Source organism: Varanus komodoensis, unplaced genomic scaffold (assembly GCF_004798865.1).
Source record: "Varanus komodoensis strain SLA01 unplaced genomic scaffold, ASM479886v1 scaffold2, whole genome shotgun sequence".
In the NCBI taxonomy this organism is placed as follows: domain Eukaryota; kingdom Metazoa; phylum Chordata; class Lepidosauria; order Squamata; family Varanidae; genus Varanus; species Varanus komodoensis.
Window position 1 is genome coordinate 66,050,164 of NW_025335568.1, and position 23,003 is coordinate 66,073,166.

The 23,003-nt window shown below is 41.6% G+C and overlaps 1 protein-coding gene across 2 annotated transcripts in view; it reads right to left on the bottom strand.

Moving 5' to 3' along the window:
- The window catches only part of RTN4 (reticulon 4), a 45,677-nt gene that overhangs the window by 20,048 nt on the left and 2,626 nt on the right, over window positions 1-23,003 (bottom strand). Inside the window, exon 1 of one of the 2 annotated variants that reach the window (XM_044429712.1) lies at window positions 6,997-7,199. The exons of the other annotated variant lie outside the window; for it this stretch is intronic. Coding sequence (XP_044285647.1) covers window positions 6,997-7,030 — 34 coding nt within the window. The 5' untranslated portion in view covers window positions 7,031-7,199. Of the gene's footprint in view, window positions 1-6,996; window positions 7,200-23,003 lie in introns of those variants that run through there. 2 annotated transcript variants of the gene reach the window in all.

Consider the following 23,003-nt stretch of genomic DNA (forward strand, 5'->3'; position numbering starts at 1 on the left):
TTTGAAGAAACACATGGAAAGAAGCATAAATGCTTTCAGACTTCATCAAGCAGATTCCACTGAGAAATGTAAGTAAATCTGTTGGTTTCCTTCATTCTTAAAGCTTAAATCACAGAACCACAATGCAGGCCAAGAAATGTGTGTCCTTATGTGAGTAGTTAAACCTGGGTGTGTATTTATTTAACCCAAGACCAACAATCACAAACTATTTTCCAATTAATGAATGACATAATGTTTGATTAATAGAATACACATTCCAACAGCTTGCAGGGAAAGGCCTTGCACTACACATTTTCAAGTACAAGCTAAAAGCTGCAGGAAAAGGCATATTCTAAAAAGCACATACTAAGAGGTAAATGTATTTAAAGTTTAAACCAAGACGAAAAAATCACGTCTGTCCTCCAGAAGAACAAAATAGTGCAGGCCCACTCTGAAGCAATGCTGCTGTTACTTTTGGTAAGCAAGGACGGACAGCTTGGCATACCTAAAAATAGCACACCCAGCATCGTGCCTTCCATACACAGCTCATCCAATTACAATTTTCCTTTGCTTTTAAAGCAAGTGCCTTGATAAGACAAACTCTGAAATCTTCTTCCCATTAAGCACTTAAAAAAAGACACTGCAGTTTCCACGGCAGCTACTGTACTAAACATTTTCCCCCGCAGTAGAACAAAAATCAGCGAGAGTACTACAAAAAATCATAATGTTAGGAGCACAAAGATAAAAACAACAGATGCTTCAGAGCTGAAGGGTTCGCAGCACACAAGTCTGAACACCACACACACACACACACACACACTTACCACTCTTGGCATCCATCTTGCCTGTGTTGCTCGCATGCACTTGGAACTTGCTCCGCTCACTAGCGAGCCTTTTCAACTTCCTGCTAGGACACCCAAAGGTCACTTGACACACGCCACAGCCCACTGCCTCACCAACAAACGGCTAAGAAACCCTCAGACGACCACGGCATACTTTGAGCCATCATCCAATAGCTGTTTCCTCTGTTAATTCCTTGGAACGCAGCACATATGTTCGGCACTATATATCACTGCTACATTTAGATTTTAGGGTGGGAAAGGGGGGAAAAACCACAGCCTGCACTGCATTTAGGCAAAGTGACTAAATAAAACTGGATTTGAGGAGAATAAAACATACAACTGCCCATATACTCTCCCCGCTTCATTATCTAAATGGTGCTGAAGAGGTGGAAACATTTTATTTGAAATTACAGCAGCTTATCTGGATGAGTTCCAAAACTGCATTATGACGGGAATCTCTCAAGAAATCCAAAACATTCTGCAGCTTTTAAACAAGCATCACTAGCTTTGGAACATGCAAGAAGGAAATGTGGTGGGGCTTTTTTTCTTTTTGTTTATTTACAGATCCCCGTGAAAGCTATGGAGCTGGCCAACATGTTTCTCTGCTCCAGAAAATCTGACAAACTGAAGAATACAGAAAATCTCTGACTAGATTTCTAAAAATCGGAAGAAATCAAGGGTGTAGGCACACGTTTACTTTTTTGTTCAACCTACATTTTTTTAACCTTGAATCACCACAACCCAAGTTGGAAAAAGATATGAGAAGGAGGCCTGAGGGCATATGCCTGTACCCCCTGTAGCGACAGACGGAAAATGACAATATGCCATTTCGTGAGCAGGATTTTACCACTGCAAACTGCAGGTGCAAACTCACATGACTGGAAGCTCTCCTCCTTAAAAATAAATAAATAAACAAGCCTCCATACAGAAAAGCTGGCAAGTCACAGAGAGAATGCTAGCTTTGGAAGGAGAAACTTTTTTCTTAACGTTCTAGCCTTCTATGCGGAGGGATTTCTTTCAGATCACGAGCTCCCACCTGCAGAGTAAAGTGGTACATCTCAGACCTGTGTTTTCCACTTCAGTGAGGAGCAGGTCAAAGCCATTAATCAACGTGGGTTTTGAGAAAGAAGCAACAAAAATAGAGAAAGGAGTGCTGGATTTCAGACTGGGGAGGGGCTTAAATGCCTCCTCTGCCATGACACTTACTGGACAACATGGACCAGTTGCAATCTCTAAATCTATATTATGTCACATGATTACTGTGAATTGAGTTGTGGGGAAACCTCCTGAACTTTTCAGAGGAACAGGATACACAAGTACATCCCTCCATTATTCACTCATATACTGTCTCCCCAAAAGAGTATCAGAATAATGGCTAAAACTTGATCACACAATGCTCCACTCACTAAATTATTCACATTACATAATGAAAAACAGCTTAATTTATTTCGTCTCCCCACTCCAAAACCCCCAAAATTAGCAACTTATATATTGGAATACATCAAGGTGCCACAAAATCTTGTAATTAGGATTTTCAAACATTTCTTCCTATTATTGTTATTGTTGTTATTAATACATTTCTATATTGCCCATAGCAGAATTTCTCTGGTGAATTCACAATATCAGTCACCCATCCAGGTTTGAACCAGACCTGATCCTGCTTAGCTTCCAAGAATAAGCAGGATGGGGCACTTCAGGCTATATGGAAGCTTGTGGTGTCTATTCCAAAACAAGTTTTGGGAAAGTTAAGATTCACCCTGTTGGATCAGGCAAGCTGTGTGTGTTCAAGAGTCAGCAAAGATATGCCAAAGCACAAGTGGGGGAAATCATGACCTTTCTGATGTTTGGGCTTAGAATTCCCATTATCCTTTACCACTATCTTTCTCCCTCCCCCATAACTGCAAGCCCCTCTCTTCAACTAACCGTCTCCCATCTGGGGCTCCACTTCCAAAAGTGATCAAGGATGAGGGAAAGGCTCTTGGAAAAGCAAGCAATGAAAGGAGGAAGTGAATTGCGTGTTGAGGTTCCCACACATCTCTTTTGCATTTACAGCTGGACCACAAAATCAATTGTGTTATAATCTTACTGGCCAGCTGGACTTGAGCCACTGATGCTACATCCCTAAAACTATCTGTAAAAGTCCCACATAACTGTGTGTTCCTCATAACTGGACTTTTTCCATTTTCTTTTCCAGGAGTTGATGGTAGAAGCAACATTACTTGTTTCTATCACTGCAAACTCCTTAGTTGTAAGACGGTAGACTCCTAACTATTATATGCCAGAAATAAACCAGGGGATGGAAATGTATGTGAGCCTTCCCAAAACATCTGCCTATTGGTAGGCCTGCCAGACTAGAATGGTCTGCCTGCCAGACTAAAAAAACACAGTTTTGACTCAGCACAGCAGTTTCTATTCCAGCAACTGGTAGCAGGTCTTTTTAGCCAGGGTTCTTGCACAGCTGCAGAGACAAATGTAAACATAATGGTGTTCAGAAAAAAATAAATCACATCTCTCTCATGTAAATCAGTTCTGGACTATCCACAAGCACCATTGTAAATGATTTGAGCCATGATTCCAGAACACCTTTCGAGAGAATTACTGTGTTCTTTTTTTAAAAACTGGGGACACAGTTTCAGTGTCCCATGCATTTAAACACTCACCAATGTTCACCTGTCTTTGACTAAGGAAGACTTCCTGCAAAAACATGGGCTTCACCCCATTTGGAATCACTTCTTCATGCTCATGTTCGTAATAAAATAGCAAAGCATCAACAGAATTTTTAAATGCAAAATTATACAAGCCTTTTGTTGCAGTGTGCTTTCGCTCCATCTTCCAAAAAGTTCCTCGGAGCTACTTTGCAGATACATGAGGAAGAGTGGGGCATGAGATTCCAGCCCCCAAACAAGGAAACAAAAACAGTGTAATAATGCCTTCCAGTAAACACACTAAACACAAGATCAAAATGTCTCACGGTGTCTTTGAAGTGTGTTTGTTTGGTACATGGGTGAAAGGCAGAGCATGTGTCCCCCAACGGTTAGAAATATTGGAAGCTGCTTTATACTGAGCTGAACCATTAGTCCACCTGGCCAAGTATTGTTGATACACACTGATGGATTTCAGAAGGGTTTTTCCCAATTCTACCTCCAGAAACAAGGGACAGGACCAGGGACATTTAGCAGGCTAAGCAGGCATGCTACCACAATCCCCAAATGCTATCAGAATTACATGGATCTGGACATTTAAGTTGGGGGGGATGTATAGAACTGGCACTTGTCAACCACCTGCATTAGGGGAGAGGGGTTCAGGGACAGAAGCTTTGGCGTTCATTTGCTGTGCTTTAACTCATGCAATATATGTTCACCTAAAGAGGCTGCTTCTTATACTGACCTGATCCACTGGTGCATCTTGCCTCTCAAGGGTTTCAGGGAAAGCCATCTGCCAGGCCAGTGAATGGAATAAAGAACAACATGGAAATGCCAGGAACCTGGAAACTTATGCATGTAAAACAGGTGTTTTACCACTGAATTCTAGGCTCCAAGAAGAACTTAGCAAAAACAAAGCAATATACTTTGTACTCCCTGGTATGCAACCTCTCCATGTTTCCAGATTTAGCTCCCATCAGCCCATGGCCAATTGACACAAATGCGGGGAGTTGTAATCCAAAATATTTGAAGGGTACAAGGTTTGGGAAGGCTAATTACTTTTCTCCCCGTGCAAAGAGCAGCTTGGGGAGGAGAAGGAATTTTCATCAGGACAGAGGTGTGGGAGGGGGTTCTCACACCCAGTCTGTAAATCTTACTCATCTCCATGAGGCTTTCTTGCAAGGATAAGCATCACTGCTCCTGCACATCTATTCACATTTTGAAAAGTGCATGTAAACGGCATTTGTGCAATCTGTCTTGCTTGTCCCTGCAGTGTGCATGTGGGGTCTGAATGCGCATATCCATGCACAGAGCCTTTTCTAGCCAACAAGAACAGGAAGACCCTCTCTGCGCAGCACTCTGGACTGAGCCATGCCTGTGCCAATCATCACAACTTCATCACAAGCCAAGCCAAACACAGCTGGAGAATCTGTCACCCCGCCAGCTGCTCATAAAAATGTACATCAGCTTAAAAATGTAGCCTCTCCAGCCCACGAGGGTGCTTCAGCAGCACCTGTTCTGATCCAAGAACCCCTCTAGTTTCACTTGCATAAATGGGAATCCTCATTCAACAAATATCACCCTTCACCCACAGCAGCATTTTTAGTTTCATCAGGATCCATTTCAATAAATTTTAGATCCACCTGCCAGAAAGTGCTGCTTACGCAGACTCCTGTTCTGAGTCCCATCCACTTTTTCTTTGGGCAGAGGGGTAGGGAAGAATCCCGAGCTGTTCAAGGGCTGATTCAGATTACTCTCGCGAGCAAATCTTATTCATTTCCATTAGGCTTTCTTGTGAGGAAGTATGTGGAGAAGGATCACAGCCTTCATTCCTTTATTTGCGTTAGGGTCTGCACTAATCCAGTTGTAAACTTTGTTCCTTACCTTTCCTAGCACAGCTGAGAAAGACATGCTCTTGAAGCAGGCTCTTTAGCAAACAAATAACCAAGGGCTTGTGGCCTTCCTTCTTCAAACCACCAATGGCCTCTAAGGCCTCTTTTGGACTTCACACAACATCACAGCAAAACCCATTTGTAAAGCACAGGAACTGCCAAAATGCTTCACACTTGTTTTATATACACACACAGGATTTTGTGCAACAATTCCTTAACTGGGCTACACCACCCTGGTAACGCTAATCCTCCTTTTGCCATTTGGAGTACTGAGGATCAACCCTTTCCCCACATGGTACGTGGGTGTCGTATGCTCCAGATCTGCATGCCAAAGAAATCCCCCATCTGGAGAAGCCTTGACATACTGCCTCGTTCTTTTCAATGCAAACCACATCCAGGGCAAACTTAAACACATTAACCAGGCGCCATGCAATTCACCACCCAAGGTAACCCTCACACAGAACAGGATTGGACAGTTCACGCAAAGGGACACATAAGGCATAAGGGACGGCATACAATAAATTTTAAATAAATACATGTCTGTACGATGCATATTACAAAAGTGTTCTGCTGGATACAATTATGGCACATGAGGGGAAGACCAAAGCCTGGCAGGACAAGCTAAATGAACCACAAGTTTGATTCAGTATAAAGCAGCAACATATACCTCCACATTTGTCAACTGTAAAAACTGAGAGATGTGGGGAAAGCATGCCTGAAGCAAATTCCTAAACCAGATGCCTATGTAAGCTCTGTGTGTTTTGAAATGTGCTGTCCTGAGCTCTGGACTCCATGAGCCTGCCTGAGTCCCTATCAGTCCCTTTAAGGAAGTATTGCTTTGGATGGCCAGTTTAAAATCTGAAAAGAAAGACCATTTTGTTCTGCCAATCCAATGCCAAGCTTAAATGGGAGGCTTGGACTTAAAATTCCTCACACTTTCACAACAGAGATTTAGAAGAACAGGGGCTGCAGGGACAAAGGTCAGTGATTTAATCAGAGCTGCTTATTTGTCCTCCTCTGCTTTATGATGGCAATGCTGATTACCGTTAAAGCTAGACAGACCATTTTGTAGATCAAGGAGTCCCTGGATGACAAACATTAAGATGACCAGCTAAAAATAGCCTGGCGGAGCAAGGAAGGAGAGAGCCTGTGGAAACGAGGGACCCTGAACTGTATCCCTGGACTTCACCTTTGCTTTGTGAAAGGACTCGAGGACTGCAGCACATTCGGAGTGCATGCCCATTTGCGTGACAAAATCACAGCACATTTACCGCTAGCACAGCGAGCACATGCTGCCCTCTTTCAGAGCCAGGACATCAGCTAAACTGAGGCTGGCCTGACATTTGTGCAGCCGGGGACACCAAAGGAAAGCTGCTCCGAGCGGTCAGATGGCAGCACTTAATCTACTCAGACATCTGCAGCATCAAACAAGCTGTGCCTTTCGTTCCACGCTCCCCCAAATTAGGATTTTCTTTAGCAATGATCTTCTAAAGGGTTTTCCTCTCCTATTTTTTTACCATTGATTCGCACGTCTCTTAAAAAAGGACCCTCCTTACAACATGCATGTTACAGGCCTCTTTAATAAAAACAACCCACAGCATCCTTTAAAGCATAAAAGAGCAAGAGTAAAATTGCAAATACCCTTATCTTTCCAACTGCTCAGCTGACTGTCCATCTCGCTTTGCAACGGGTCTGCCCCTCCAGCTGGGAGGATCAATTATGCATACCAAGAGAAAGGCTGCGGCTGGAGAAATAAAACGCCAGGCAGAGGAACCATCGGTCTTCCCCCAGCAGAGGTCTGCAGTCTCTTGCCTGCTGCAGGACTCCGGTCACCTGACCGCCTTCTGGGTGTGGAGCAGACTGACGCAGTGCAATCTGTAACCAAGCTACTGATTCCACCATTCAGTCTGCTTCCCTGGCAACCATTTGCTTGTTTCTGGTACCAACAGGGGTGGGGGAGAGACTGACGCGGTGTACAGTGCACAGAGACAGACAGACAGTCAGTCAGACAGACAGACAATGCCACTTTTTCTGACTCCATGCAACTAAACGATCAGGCTTGTCATGCAGGTGAGTGCAAAAACAGCAGCAATTGCACAAACTATTTATACCAAGGCAAAGTGGTCTCACTGAGAGCAAGAACCCACTCAAACTGGAAAAGATATTTGGCAAGCTCATCTTTTTTTTTAAAAAAGCATTGAGGAACTTGCTGCTAAAGCCCCTTCAAGCACTGTGCTGTGCCAACCGCCTTTATAAAAAATGCTGGGGAAACTCTGCTTCTGCAATCTGCTCTGGAAGATGTTGCTGAAAAGCACAAACCAAATCAGGAATGCCCAGCTTGAATCTGCACTTGCAATTAATGGCTGCAATGATATCCCACAGCTGGCTCCATGAAGGCTTTTACATTTGTCTGTGTGCACTGCATTATGTTACATTATATTAAGCCAGCCAGAGAGCAGAGTTTGTCTGGTCTCAGGGCATATGAGTGGGAGGCAGCGGCTACGTCAGTGCTACATCATGGTGCACTGGTCTGAAGCAGCATTGCAGGCAGGTATGTGCATGCAGTGCACTGATCTAGAACTGGAATGCAAGTGTCTAGTCCTGTTGGTTGCAGAGCCTAGAAGCGTGACTAATGACAACTCAGCACACGTATATATGCATGTCTGGAAAAATAATAGTTCGGAACTGTTAGCAGGGAGATTGGGCAAAGAGCTAAACAGGGTATGAAAGTCTGACTCCCTGGATACAGAGGTCTTGAAATTCTCCCATGATTTTTCCAGGCATTAGCTATATACCCAGTGGCAAGGATCTGAACACGGCAGTTGTGAAATTTTTACATTGCCTTAATCTGGCACCATCAGGGCACAACCCTATGTATGTTTAAGCAGGGGAAAGAAAAAAAAAGCGCCCTACAACTCCCTACATTCTCCCATTTGGGAAATGTAGGGCTTTTCCTGTTAAAATGTATACGGCATTGTTCCCTTAGCCACTTCTTTAAAAGAGCTGCTGACTGCATTCATCTGCAGAGGTGTACCACTACTGGCACGCCTACCCTATTTCAGGAAAAATCAAATTGGAAGGGGAAGATGATCAGGGAACAGTTCCTTCAGGCTTCAATCATTAGCTCTTCCTTTGAATGTATGTGAGCTTTTCTGCGATGGGAGTTCAACGCTTAAGAACACCTGGCAAAGGCTGGTTGTTTTCCACCAAAGATGAAACTGATCGTGACTGGTACGTATTTTACTTAGCAAGACAAAGTAATCTTTTTCAGCATGGCAACAAAATTCTGTTTCAGAGAAGCATTCTGGGGTGGCAGGCTACAAACACGAAAAGGGTAGAGGCAAATACTTATTGCATAGTTGTTTGGATTGTGGGACCTGATCGAGTTGTTTGGATCGAGGTACCTGATCGAGTTATTTGGATCAAGTACCATACAGGAGGTATGGTAACATTTTCCATATAAATTCCTATGCTCAATGAAAATGTATCAAGTCAAAATTTTGCAACATAATTAAACAGAGACAATACCATATCATTTACAGCAATAAAGTCAGTTATAGAATCTTTGTAACTTGTGCTGTACCTTCACAGACCACCTAACATGTGCACTCAGGAAAAAAAAAACCCACACACACACACACACACAATTATTTCTGGTTACATGCTCCTACATGACCAGTCCAGAAGACAAGAGGGAAAGCAAACCCCAGGAGTGATATGGAAGACCACAACAGTAACTGAGACATAGTTAAGACAGAGGCAGAAAGGACAGACGCACAAATAATCAGGGCATGGGAACCTGATTTTTAGAACATCTTCAGTGAGTCCTACTTGCCAAAACAAAGGAACACCGACATTTTGGTCCCAATAGCTACCACATAAATTGAAGTTTGAAAAATGCAATTTTACAAATAGGAAATGAACCATCCATTCAGTTCTTCAGCTGCTAACAAAAGCCAAACTGGAAAAGACAAAATGGTAAGCAAACTTCATGCCACTGGGAGTGTTTAAAACCAGCTGGTAAGCTTGGGTGTAAGTTATCTTTTCCTTAATGGTATTTTTCAGGTGTCAAAACTGCATTACTGTGATACTTGAATTGACGTAAGTAAACATGTGTACATCCTTTTAAATACAGGTTCTAAATATTTCTTGCAAGTGCAACTTAGTTCAGTGATATATAATCAAGTAACAGCATTTCAAATTGTGCTGCTGAGTTCCTATTTCAGTAATTCTTACATTACTGATATTAAGATGCCTAATCACCAAGAAACTTGAAACATCCTCCTCCAGAGGAAGATGAACAGCATTTATTTGAGCCACAGGTGTCATAACAAGGACAGTATAATGTGTTAATGAACCCTTAATGTTGAAAACAGTGAAGAGTCTTGTGGCACCTTAAAGACGGTGATTGTTGTCCTTGAAAGCTTATGCCACAACGTATTTTAATGTCTATTCAGTGCCACAAGACTCTTTCTGGTTTTTACTGCAAGAGGAGCCCCCTCTACACATTGTTTTGGTATGAAGAGTTATGTTGCATAACTATTGTCCTGATGAGGATGTACTAAGAACCTTAACTTTTTTGAAAAAATGACTAAGCGCTGGAAGCGTAACACAACTAATACTTTTTAAAACCCCATTGTTCTGGCAATGCCTCTTTTGGCAAGGAGGTTACCGTAATTACTATTATGTGTGTTGTTATGTACAGTCAAGTAATCTCCAACTTATGCAGATTTATACCTTCTAAAATGCCCTTCCGGTCAGCTTTCTTTGCAGTTCTGCTTTCACACCTAAACGTAGGGATTGGGAATATAATAGTGTGACTGTTCTTGGCCTTGTTCTTCAGTGAAACATCCTTCCACTTGGTGATCTTTCCTTGTTCCTTCATTGCTGCTCTTTGAAATCTCAAGTCTTCTAATTTCTTGGCTGCCATCTCCCTTCAAATTGCTGATTCGAAAGTATGCAAAATCTTGCACAGCTTCAGCGTCTTCATTTTTGACAGTAAAGTTCTGTAATCCTTGCGTAGTCATGGTTTTTGTCTTCTTAATGTTCAGCAGCTGACCTGCTTTTGTGCTTTCTTCTTTCATTTTTAAGAGGTGCAACTTCAATTTATTGCTGCTTTCTGCCATTAAGACGGCATCATCTGCATATCTTAAATTGTGGGGGCATTTTCTGCCAATCTTTACTCTTTCCTCCAATCATAATCCATCTTTATGAAATGTTCTACATGCAAATTGAACAGGTACAGAGATAAAATACATCCTTGCCCAACATCTTTGCCTGTACAAAGACATTCTCTATATTTTGTCCTACAGTAGCTTGTTGTCCATGATGCAGATTATGTATCAGGACAATTCTGTGCTGGGGCACACCCAATTCTTTCAGGACCATTTGTAGCTTCTTGTGATCTACAGTATCAAAAGTTTTGCTGTAGTGCATGAACTCCTGAAATTCTTTGGTGTGTTCCAGTAGCCAACATACATTTTCCATTTGATAGTGAGTGCCTCTTCCTTTTCAGTATCCAGCTCAAATGTCAGGAATTTCTCACCCCACATAGGGTAAATTCTTTGCTGTAACACTTGGAGTATCACTTTACTGTCATGGGAAATCAATGCAATGGTCTTATAGCTGCTGTGCTCCTTAGTATCTCCTTTCTTGGGGGCTGAAATATAAGCGGAATGTTTCCAGTCTGTTGGCCATTGTTTTGTTTCCTATATTTGCTGGTGTATTTTTGTTAGGATTTGGAATGATTCAGTCTCTGCAGCTTGGAATAGACTGGTGTCCCATCTACTCCAAGTGCTTTATTCCTTCCAAGTGCTTTCACTTCACTTTCTAACATTGCAAGCTCTTCCACACAGGATTCCTCCTCAAAGGAGTGGGTCATCATTTGATCTCTTCTGTGTAATTCTTCCATATACAGTTTCCACCTTCTCTTTATTTGACCCCAGTCAGATAGATGTTTCCATGTTGGTCTTATAAACACTGTCCCTTTAAATTATCTTCATGCTTCCTAGAAGCTAATATACAGTCAACACAAATGGATTCCCCATGCCCTTTTCACAGCTAAAAGAATGAACATGGGAAGAATGAATGCTCACCTCCAATAAGTTAACAGATTGAACACTTTACAATGCTTTCAACATTTGCATGAGTGGAATATAAATAGTACCTGTGAATGCAGAGGAGGGCATCTGGTCTGCTTTTGTTGAACTTTATGCATGATTCTTAGAAAGCCATACCCTTTCTCTACATGCATGCTTTATATGCATGAACTGAAATTAATATATCCAAATTTATGAAGTTGCTTTAGGAAAAGCATAGAGGATGGACAACACAGCTCTGTACCCTGAAGAATGAAACAGAATTAGGTGCTCTTCCCACCTGCATACACTAGGTGGCAGCAGCCCTCTACCTTAGCTCTTGGTAATCGCCCTAAGAGGCTGTGTTAAAGCAATGGCTGCAAATACATGACTTTTCCTGAAAAAGCAAATGCTTGTTCTAGAGGTGCACAGACAGCTGTATCGCATCGTTCTATAAAAGATTCTACAAACTAAAGCAGGGCTGAAATTCACCTAAGGTGATTAAGAATTATCTTTAGGATAGCACACAGATATGGGCCAACTCAAATGGGTTCATATTCAATTTTAGGCCAAAATAACTAATATTGGTCTATGTGGGCTGGTAAGCTAGGAAATTTATAGATGTATCAGTAAAGATGAGCTTAAGATACAGAAAAGTTGCTGCTGAACTTGGAGCCATGGTTTTTGTTTTTTAAAAAAGCACTCCAGAACTTCTTCCAGAGTATGCTTGCAAAAATGAAGAAGTTTTCCAAGTTCCAGGTAAGAATACAGATTCCTAGAAAGACTTTAAATATTTGTCGCCTGTTTTCCATATATTCTTTAAAGCACACCATAATAAAAACGTTTCCAGATCAAGCTAATAAAATTAAAGTTTAACCAGTGTAAACATAGAACAGGAAATCCTACATTAAACAAAAAACGCAGTCCTGGTACATGATCTGAAAGTACACCATACAGCTGAAATTAAACAAGTCTAGCTTAGTTCCTAAATGACAGATCCAGTGAACTGGGGATCCAATGGACTGGCTAAACTGTAAAATGGAAAATCATGGCTTCACAAATCCATGATTTAATCATGGCTTCACTGCTGCAGTTTGTCAGCCATTTCTGCTGCTAATCAACAACCTACAACTGGCTGGGATGACTGTAATCATAATGTCTGAATCAACAGCACAATCTGGTAATTAACCCAACCATTAAAAATAAGTTAACCACTGGGTTGCTTAGCCCCTGAACAATACAGTGTTGATTGTGGGTTGTTGAGAATATGGCGGTCACATGAGAGGCAGCACTCATGCCTGGCAAATCACATTCACTATCTCACTATTTGCCTTTAAATGTGAACCCACCCAATGTGGTCTTCCTGTTTCATGGAAAAAAGCAAGATATAAAAATAAATTGCATGAGTTCACTGACCTGAAAGAGGGGATGGGTGATGTCAGCAGGCATATTTCTGGTGGGAAGGAATTTCCACAGTTGCGGGGGCCCCATTAAAAGGCCTTACAAAAAGAGATACTGCCTTGGAATAGTTTACAATAAAAGTTAGGCAGGATACAAACTTAAATTATCTTGGACACTGAGTACCACCAGGAAAAAATACAATGCACAGGGAATATTTATCTTAGCAGAACAGTTACAAACTAGGAACAGGACAAAACCACCTCCTCCTTGGTAAAATTCTCAGATTTATTAGGTCAAAGTGTGGAGGGAGAAGCAGCAAGCATTGCCAGTCGAAGAGGATGTGGGCGGCACACTTTTGCTGAGTATGTATTTGAATAAGCATGGGCATTTGTGACTCAGCCATCACTAGCTTAGGGTGGGGATGGAACCAATCAAAACAGCTTTAATACTGTTTGCCATCATATAACATCCCTGTTTCAGAAGGCCAAAATGTAAACACAGTTCTCTCATTCTCAAAGCATTTACCCACATTAGTCTCATCCCGTCCCAGTTGTCTTCTAGAAACATCCTACAATTACAGAAGTCATCTGAACTGATGAGAGAGCTGTACCCAAGGAGGAGGTTGGGCTTTTTCAGTTTAAGCATGGACAGATGAAGGGCAAAGTAACTGAAAGGGGTCATTGCAGGTAAACAAAGGAACAAAGCATTCATTCCACCTATATGACAGTATAAATAGAGTTTGCTATGCCTATGAAGGAACTCTGGTACAAGATTTAGTACATCACACAGTATTTAAATAATGTGCATACTTCACAGCAAGTTACATAGAATAATTCTACTTTGGAGGCCATATGACAATCATTTCAATGAAAAGAGGGTTATAGTTTGAGCAATTTGCTTTGTTTTAAGGGTCAAAATAACCAAGTCAGTCTTTCATTCTTAAGGCTCTGTAGCAACTCAGGAATATTTAAGGAGTTCTTAAATCTCATTATGTAATGCAGGCAGGCAACATTACCAATGAAAAAAACTGAGATCATTTTAAACTCCTGGCATACATTACAAATGACACAATTGCTCAAGTGCATGTAGTCCAGAATTTGCAACAGTTAATGCCCCAGCATTCGGTGATATTAAGACAGCTGTTTTTCTGTAGATTCCAGTGCATGGAATTCCCTCTGGGATGTATCACAGAGTCACGAACCATGCATAGTCGTAGAAGTCCTCATACTTCTGAAAATATACTTAAAAACGTGTAACCCACTTCTGCAAATTCCTCCTGTTTTAGAGGCTGCGTTTCTACTCCCGAGGCCTCCAGTATCGCTTGGCACTCATACCTGCAGACAGTCTCCTGAAGCCCTCCAGACTCCCTGTGCCCTGTAATTTTAAGTCTTTTCAACAGAGAGCGCACGCGCACACGTAAAACTGCAAAGCACCAACTTGACAGTCCTCTGTTCTAATGTATCTGCCCTTCAAAGAATTGTCCAGTTCTAATCCAGTTTAAAAAATTAAAAAATTCCTAAGGAGTCAGAACAAGGCCTGAAAAGTGGCCATCAGTAGTTTGTACCTAAAGAGCTGCCACAGAGGTTCGCTGGCCAGTCTTCCCTACTATTCAGAGGCATTATTTCCAAATTTTATTTCTAAAAGTTGACTGCAAAGCAGTGCTCTCTTTTTGTTCTGTTTTCCAGGACTGCACAAGTAACCAACCTAGCCAAGTCACTTGTCTCTGAGCTTCATCCATCTCCACAAAATTTATAGGTTCAAGAGACTGATACTGCGCTTTGGAGTTCATCCCTCTTCTTTGCTTTGCAGATGTTTGTAAATAAGTCACTTTACTTCTAGTCTCATCATTTTCACTTCTAGGAAAAGCCTGTTCTGTGATTGGCCAACCCATGCCCAGGTCAGTCATTTTGTATTACACCATATCAAAACTCCAGATACCCCCAAAGAGTTTGAGGACCCCTCTGTTCTATACCCTTAAAAAGTTCTCTCTTCCCTCATACTTCCTGCCCTGTTTCCCACTCTCCTTTATCATATAATTCTTCTGTAACAAGAAGACCAATTCACTGTGGCTAGCAGTTGTCTTCCACACTCCAAAATCACCACTCTGCAAAACTCCACTACATAACTCATCGGAAGCATGCAGACTGATTGAACAGGTAAACATAATTTATTTTCAACTCACAGTTCCATGGGACAAAGATGAGCCATCTCTATGAACACAATGCTCATAATGCATTTATTAATGCTTTTCTTCCCTGAACCTACATGACATTTGTTTAAATATTAAGCAGGGTCTAAATTATACATTGGGACTGAAATGAATGTGACTGGTTGACATTTTTGTTGCAGGGAGGAAAAACACAGCTGACTGCCACTTTCAGGCAGAAATTACTCTGTAGACAAGCAATTGCTTTCTTTTTTTTCTTTTTGAAAAGGTCAGAAAGCCAATTATGCACTGTAGGAAGGCTGAATACCAAAGCTAGATAAAGCATTCAGCAGGAAAATTTTAATCAATTAATCAGCTGGTTTATTAACTTATGAAAATGCATTACCACAAACTAGGTTGATGGACTCTAGGATGGTTAGCTCAAGGCGGAGGATGGGGAGAGAAATAAAGATGCATTTACAGAAAATATCATGATAGGCCTATCAGGCATCTTAAGCAACAAGAACCTCCAAATCAGCCTTGAACAAGTGGTACCTCTCCAGAAGTTGTAGTTCACCACTTTTGTTGGAGGGAACCAAGTTGGGGAATTTAGCCTGGGTGGGGACTCGTGACCAAGTAGGTTATGTTGTATTCCCAGTTTCCATCATCCTCATCCACTGGCTATACTAGCTGGGGCTGACAGGAGTTTTAGTCTAACTTCTGGAGGGCACTGGTCCCGAACTTGCTATACATCCAGAAGGCACTATTTTCCCTGAGTATCAGTTGCTACAGTATTTACAGTTGTTAAATAAAGCATATTTCTTTTCGGGGGGGGGGAGAAGAAATATGTTTGTTTCTCCACTTCTTGGAGTACCAGGTTTTTGTTTTTTTATCACATGCTTCTTCCAAAGATGTCAGGGTGGTGTGGATGGTTCTCCACTTCTTATCATCAGGTGGAAAACACTCAAAATTATCAAAATTATCCAGGAAGATTCACAGCTCTGTGTGAGAGGCTGTAACCAAGTCCCTCTTCTCTTAGTCTAATACTCCAGTAACTGTGCACTACTGGATCCCACAGCCTTAAAGCTTTTGTTGATGATTTGAATCCCAGCTATACTGGAGCCTTGCTGAAACAGTTTCTGCATCATGAACCCTGTGAACAAGGTGTTTTGAAAGGCAGCTTCACAAATGATGGTTTGAAGTTAGTCTGCTTCCATTAACCACAGTTAATATTAACCATAGTCCTCTGTTTGGCCAACATAACTAGCTGCTGTTAAATCTGAAACAGAAGTGAAAAACTTCTGCTATCCTTGGAGCTGTGCTGGAAGCATCACTGCAGTTTGTTCTTGTACACTGAACAATGGTTCACTGTTCCAGCTAAATTAGCCCACTGAAGCAGTTCAGGGCTTCGTTTGGCACGGCCCTTGTTAGTCATGGCTACTTATTGCAACTTCCCAGGGTCTCTCAAGCTGAAATCTTTATCAGCCCTGCCACTGGAAAAAAAAATGGGGGGGGGGAGGTTTTCCCAAGGAAGCCACTATTGGAATCTGCCAAAACACATTTAAAGAAGTACTCCACTGCTCCACCAGCAATTAGATGGATTATACAATCCCCAAATTAAAGAGACATTGCCTTGTCTCATCGGTGAATGAGATAAAGACAAATTCCATAGGCATGACAGGTGATCCCCTAACTGGGGACTGGGGAGCGGTGCCCACAGCAGGTTCTCAACTGTCCAGATGTGCCCACAGGTCCAAAAAGGATGGGTACCTCTGGAATGAGAGGTGGGAGAGCTCCACCTGGCCATGAGGCCCACTGGTGACTCTGTACCAGTCACAGACTTTCATTCAACCTTCTGCACAGAGTTCTTGCAAGAAAAGAATGGAGAAGAGGCAGCCCATGTAGCCACCCTGTGTTCAAGCCACCCTGAGGAAGAGGTGGAATATACATGTAAAATTACGTAAGAATACACAAATATTGTCTCTGCTGCTATGTTAAACACTGACGGACTTGAAGAGAGATTTGTAGTGCCAATTTCTGTTCTCCAAATCCACCAACTAAAACTGAAAGTGGGCCAGAGCATATCTAATTTTACATTGCTGAGTAATGTGCAAGTTAAATAAATTCTGTTAAAATATTTTCCACGTGCACGATCACCAAACTGGCACCAGATTTTTCCCAAAGCAAAATTCAAACCCAGTTTTTCAAGTTCTGAAATTTGCAGATTGCCAAAAGAAGCCAAAACAGGATTAGCAAAATCTCTATAAAGATGGTTCTACACATCCCTATGTTTGAGTAAGCGTTGCAAACCTGCTTCAATGATAAAAAGCCAGACTGTTGACGGTCAGAAAGATTCTGAAGTCAGCTGACAGAACTCGGTATGATTTCGTTAAATCTGAGGCTTCTACATAGTACTGATGGTTATTGTGTACAACACGTGATCTCAGCTTTGTCCCAGTATTGCACAAAGTCAGCATGCGCCAAAAGGACCTGGATTAAACCCTTTTCACTGGGTGTTGGCCAAGCAAATCAGCTGCAGCTTTGGTTACCCATGACCTACAGATGGTGACTCATCTTTGGAACAGCCTCCCAAAATGGATCCACTTGGTGCTTATATGATTATCTTTTAGGAGCTAAATTAAGACTCTCCTTTTTATCAAGGTTAATTGAACTGCTTGCCACATTCACTCGATCTGCTGACCGCAGTTTTTGTCAGTTCTAGCTATTGTGTGTATTTTACCTATTACTTCATTATGGTTATTATTTGTGTTTTTACATGAGACCCTGGGGATGTTATTCAAAATGCGACTTTTTACAGTAATCAGCAGAATAAAATACACACCTTATGTGTAAAAATATATTGATATTTTTAGACTAAATTTATAGACTGAAGTGTCTATGTTTTTAGACTATTATTTGACAATTGCCACTGTTTTGAGAAATGTTAAATGCATCTATGGGGTTTAAAATTTATCCGCTTTTTTCTATTGTATCGTATATGTTCAACAAAGTGCAACCCAAAGGAGAAAGAGTACATTGCTGCTCCCACCATCTGTCCCCCTAACATTCGTGGAACAAAAACAAGAATAGGGTTAGGCAAATAAGATAAGGCTTGATAGGATTACTGGGATCACCAACATCAGGGCAGGGATTTAGGTCCACTTCACTGGTGGCTCCTCTCACTTTCCCCCACATGACTGAATGGTTTCCTGGGGAGGGGAAATAGGGAGAATAAATCCAGCAGTATGCAACATTATGCTGCAAGAGTCTCCTTACCCAACACTGCATGGTCCAAATCTAACTGATAGGGAACTCACGGGATGTGCATCATAACAAAGACCAGGGCCCTTCAGCATGTTGTGTATCAAGATGGAAAGATTGTTACAAAATAGCCACCATCAACACCCCAGTAAAAGGATCCTCACTCATACAAAAAAAGTTGATTAAGACAATTACAGTAGGCAGTTATGGCTAATAAGCAACAATGTTGAATGAATCACTGGGACTGACTCAACGGGCTAATTTAGTTGCAGCACAACCCACTGTTTGGCCTACAAGAACAAGCTGCATAGAGCTTCATGCTTCTAGCACAGCTCCAAGGGGGTCAAGTTTTCACTTCTGTTTCAGATTAACCACAGCCTGCCATGTTGTCCATGCACAAGTCAATTATAGCTTATGTTAAGCATGTTAGTGGCAACAAACCAACTTGAATGCATAATTTATAAAGCTGGCTTACCAATATTAACCAGAGTTTGCAGTGTTTAGACAACATGGCCTTTTGTGGTAGATCTAAAACATAAGCAGTGTCCAATCTTCTCCGCATAGCTGCGTCAGAGGCATTATTTTAATGCGAAACCAGGGTTACATGCAAAAATGGTTTGGCATGCCGCCTGAACGCTGCCAACACGAGGCAATAATGCCAAATTATGTATCTGTGCTTTCTTGCTTCCATAACCAGATTAAAGCATTCAATGCGTTGAAAAAGCGCAGCTAGTTCTGTTCAGCAGCGTTTTGCAAGGTCTTTGGAAAGATAAGCCTCTGCGTTGGTCTGGTGTGCTTCAAGGGGAATTCGTTGGTGGAAGAGAGATCAGCTCCTGAACACCTGGCATGGTTCCAGGAACTCTTCTTCTTCCAACTGAAACTGTATGGCCAACTTGATGATACATTAGGAAAAGCAGCAGCTGCCTTCTGCCAAATCAACCTATGTGTTCGTCTGGTCTGGTTCTGTCTACTTGCATGGCTGTGACCTCCCAGGGTCTCAGGCAGACAAAGGTCTTTCTTTCGTAAGCCACCACATTCTTCTAAGCCAAAAATGCCAGGGACTCAAGCTGTGACTTTCTGCAAGAAAAGAATGGGCTTTACATGAGCCATGTTCCCCTTCCTGCCTGAACCCCAGTTGGTGGGTTGATATCCCACCTTTCTACCAAGGAGGTGGCCAAGGAAGCGGTCAGTCAGAGGATTGTTCTAGCTAATTAAAACAAAGTTAGAAAAATCCTAAAACAAATCCAGTAAAATACAATTTAACAAAATTAAGTCTCCATTTCCCATTACAAAAACAAAGTAACAGGAAACAGAACACCATAAAAAACAAAAAGCACAGCCATTTCCACAGAGGACCATGTGAACTCTCTCTAAAGTAAGATGTGTCATGATTTCCAAACTAATGCAAAGGCAGTGACAACTTACACTTGTTATCCATCTTGTGTGCAAAACAGATTGAGGGCAGGCAAGCCACATGAAAAGCCTCTGGTCTTATCTGTTCTTTCTATAATGTGAGGTGGTGCAGAGGCTTCTCTGCTCTCCATATATGCCTCCAGCAATATAGAGGTGGTCTTCCAGCACCTTGCTGGGACTAGTCTCACTGCCACCCACAGGAGGGAAATCAATTCATGGTGTGGGACCCAAAGAATAACAGTGAACTTTTCACTGCATTCCACCTTGAAGGCCAGGGCAACTTATTTTATATTGTTATTTTTTGTATTTTAACTTAATGTTTGCATTTTACAAACATTTTAAATTAATGTTATAACTTAATGTTTGTATTTTAACTTAATGTTGTGAGCCGCCCTGAGGCTTCGGCGAATGGGGCGGCATAGAAATGTTTTAATAAAATAAATAAATAAAATAAATAAAATAAGGCTTGTATTCCATTTATGTTTTAAAATAAAGTACTTAAAATGCAAACAATTTAAAAACATAGCAACAAAAGAATAAAAACAGAATTGGACCTAGCAGAACAGCTTACCTGCCAAAGGCCTAGTTGAAGAAAAATGTCTTCACCTGGCAGCAAGGTGACCTAATATCCCTCAAAGGAGTACCAAAGCCTGGAACAGCCAGCAAAAAGTCCTCTCTTGCATCCACTAAGCACGCTTTGGAAGCAGTAGTTCACATGAAAAGGGCCTCCTCCAATCATCTTAAAACTGGGGCAGGATTTTTATGTTTTTGCAGAACTGCTATTCCTCTGCATTTCCCCCTTGCCTTCGGTGAACAATTATTTTCTTCATTACTCCAGTCTTACTACTAAGTGCTGCATTTCAGGGCCACTTGAGAGAACTCGAACTCCACAACAGTGCCATTTACCCCAGTGCTGCATGCTTCGATGTTGCCCAGTGATTACGATGTTTTCTGTTCTAATTGTCCATGTATTTTTATAAAGGCAGGAGGTGCTGTCAATGGCAGGACATCGTATGTCACTCTTGTAATACCCAAGAGAATTATATTCATACTTTTCAGAAGTACAGGCATTACTTAGACCTGAAGTTTCAAAAGCTAATGCAAGAAAGAACCTTCAACATTAGCCAAGCTAGCCCAGAAAAGTCGAAGCTTGTCAAGATCCAACTTCATCTCTGCTTCTGTGGCATGGGTCTTTCAAATTTTTAATCCTTTTATTGTAATAAAATTACCAAAAATGGAGAAAAGAGATTTTTAAATTTTATAGGCTAGATTAGGAATGCACATATTTAGGGGAGACAAAGTGCTTGTTTTGGACATGGGTGCAAATCTCAGAAGAATTGTATATTGCTCTTGCGACAAATAGTCAAAACATTAGAGCATTGCTTTTTCCCTTATTATTTTTCAAGCAGCTTGTGTACTACTTTTTATAGTAAAATATCCAGACATCAGCCATGAAAAAATGAAGAGTTAGGCTGCCAATACAGCTGTTGTACTTTCTGCCCCGGATGTAGTTTAACTGATGTGTTTGGCTAGGTCCTGTTTAATACTGACACACCATTCCATCTACTTAACATTTATGTTTCTATGCACTCCCCCTTGGCTGGTGCTGTTGAATTAAAAATAGTTTCCTCTAACTAGTTATAAATCTACTTAGGAAAAGTCAAAAATCTTAACACACCTGCTGCATGATACAAGAAAGATTACCACTCAAGCAATGAAGACAGGAAGGTAGAGATTGTTAAAATGCAAATACTTTAGAAAGAGTACTGTAAGAATCTTGCCTAATTTAAGACAAAGCTTTTCAGGACAACTCGTAAAAGATTTAAAACAAAGGCTAGCAACAGATACCACGTACACTATTTTCCAGACATTCTCTTTGCTCGGGGTACAAGTTAAAGCTGTTTGTGGGACCCATGAATATATGCTCACACAGACCAAAGCATAACCTAGCAGAAGGCCTATCCTAGTGCTTGATTCAGATGTATCCCACTCAGAGGCTGAAGAATTACTCTGTTCTGTGCCAAAAGTAGTTTTCTGCTGAGTCAGAGCCTTAAGCATAATTCACAGAAATCTTTCAACAAGGGCCAGAGTGTTCTGCAGTGGAAAGTCACACACAGCTGGAATGTGACGAACGATGCAATGCAGCAAGAATAAAAAGACCCTGCCCAACAGGGAGAGCAAGGGAGGTATTCTGCCCAGACGAGATTCTTCCAGCAACTTCTATTCTTCCAGCTACAGGCCCTGCAGAAGAACGAGGCTCTGAAGTTCCCAAAAGGTTCCTTTAGTTTCAACACAGCTGAAACTAACAGTTTCTGGGAACTTTCCTTACCACTGCAGCTTTTGCAAATTTCCTTAATACCAACTCCAAGCTGGCAAGGGGCTTATGGGAGCTGTACTACAGCGTATCAGACCACACCAGGTTAGAAAAGGCTGAATCCCACACTGCGAATATGCCTGGCACAGAGACAATGCCACAACAATGTTCGTTAAGCCAAAGAACGACCTTGCTGGAGCATGCCACATGGCCCTCTTCCCCAACACCCTATGTTAGCCGTGCCCATCAAGAGACTTCTGGGAAGGGCCCAAGCAGTGTGGCAGGTAGCGACAGTTCTCCTTCACCTATCCGTTGCTCAGCAAGTTGCATTCGAAGGTAGACAGCCTTTGAACTGGGGGAAATCTATTTAGCATGAAATGATAGGCAGGGAAAGAGATATGCTCTGTGAATTTCTCAGATTCCCTTTTAAAGCCATACATTGCAACATCCTGTGATAACAAATTATTTACATTTGTCATTATGAATTCTAAATATCTGAATCTAGTGGATTGGGGGGGGGGTGAGATCTCCATTACTCTTATTGTATCATTTATAATCCACTACCATGTTCTTAGTAATCTTTTTGCCTCAACCAAAGAAAGAAACCTCAAGACTTCAGCCCTACCTCACAGGAAAGTTATTTATCCCCCTCATGTTGGTTTCCCCTTGAGAACCCCTTAAAAAAACAGGGTAATTAAAAGAATGTAAAGTATTCCATATATAACCACAACACATATTTATATAAGCTCCACATGATACTGCTCATGTTGGGTCTTTTTTCTAATCATTCCTACCATGGAGCTTTCCTTTTACACTTATAAAGGTATTGTCAGAGAGCTGTCCAACCTGACTGCAAGAAACCAAGGGACCTGAGCGGGCTTAACTCAGTGCACTGGACTGTGGTCAGAGTATATAGTTTTGAGGTTCCATCGAAAGGTTTTTGCATCTCAATGCAGTGCACTGACCCACCTAGGTGTGTCAGGCTGGTTTCCATGCCTTCTAATAGAAAAGCCCATGCGTATCTTGCTTGAAGTAA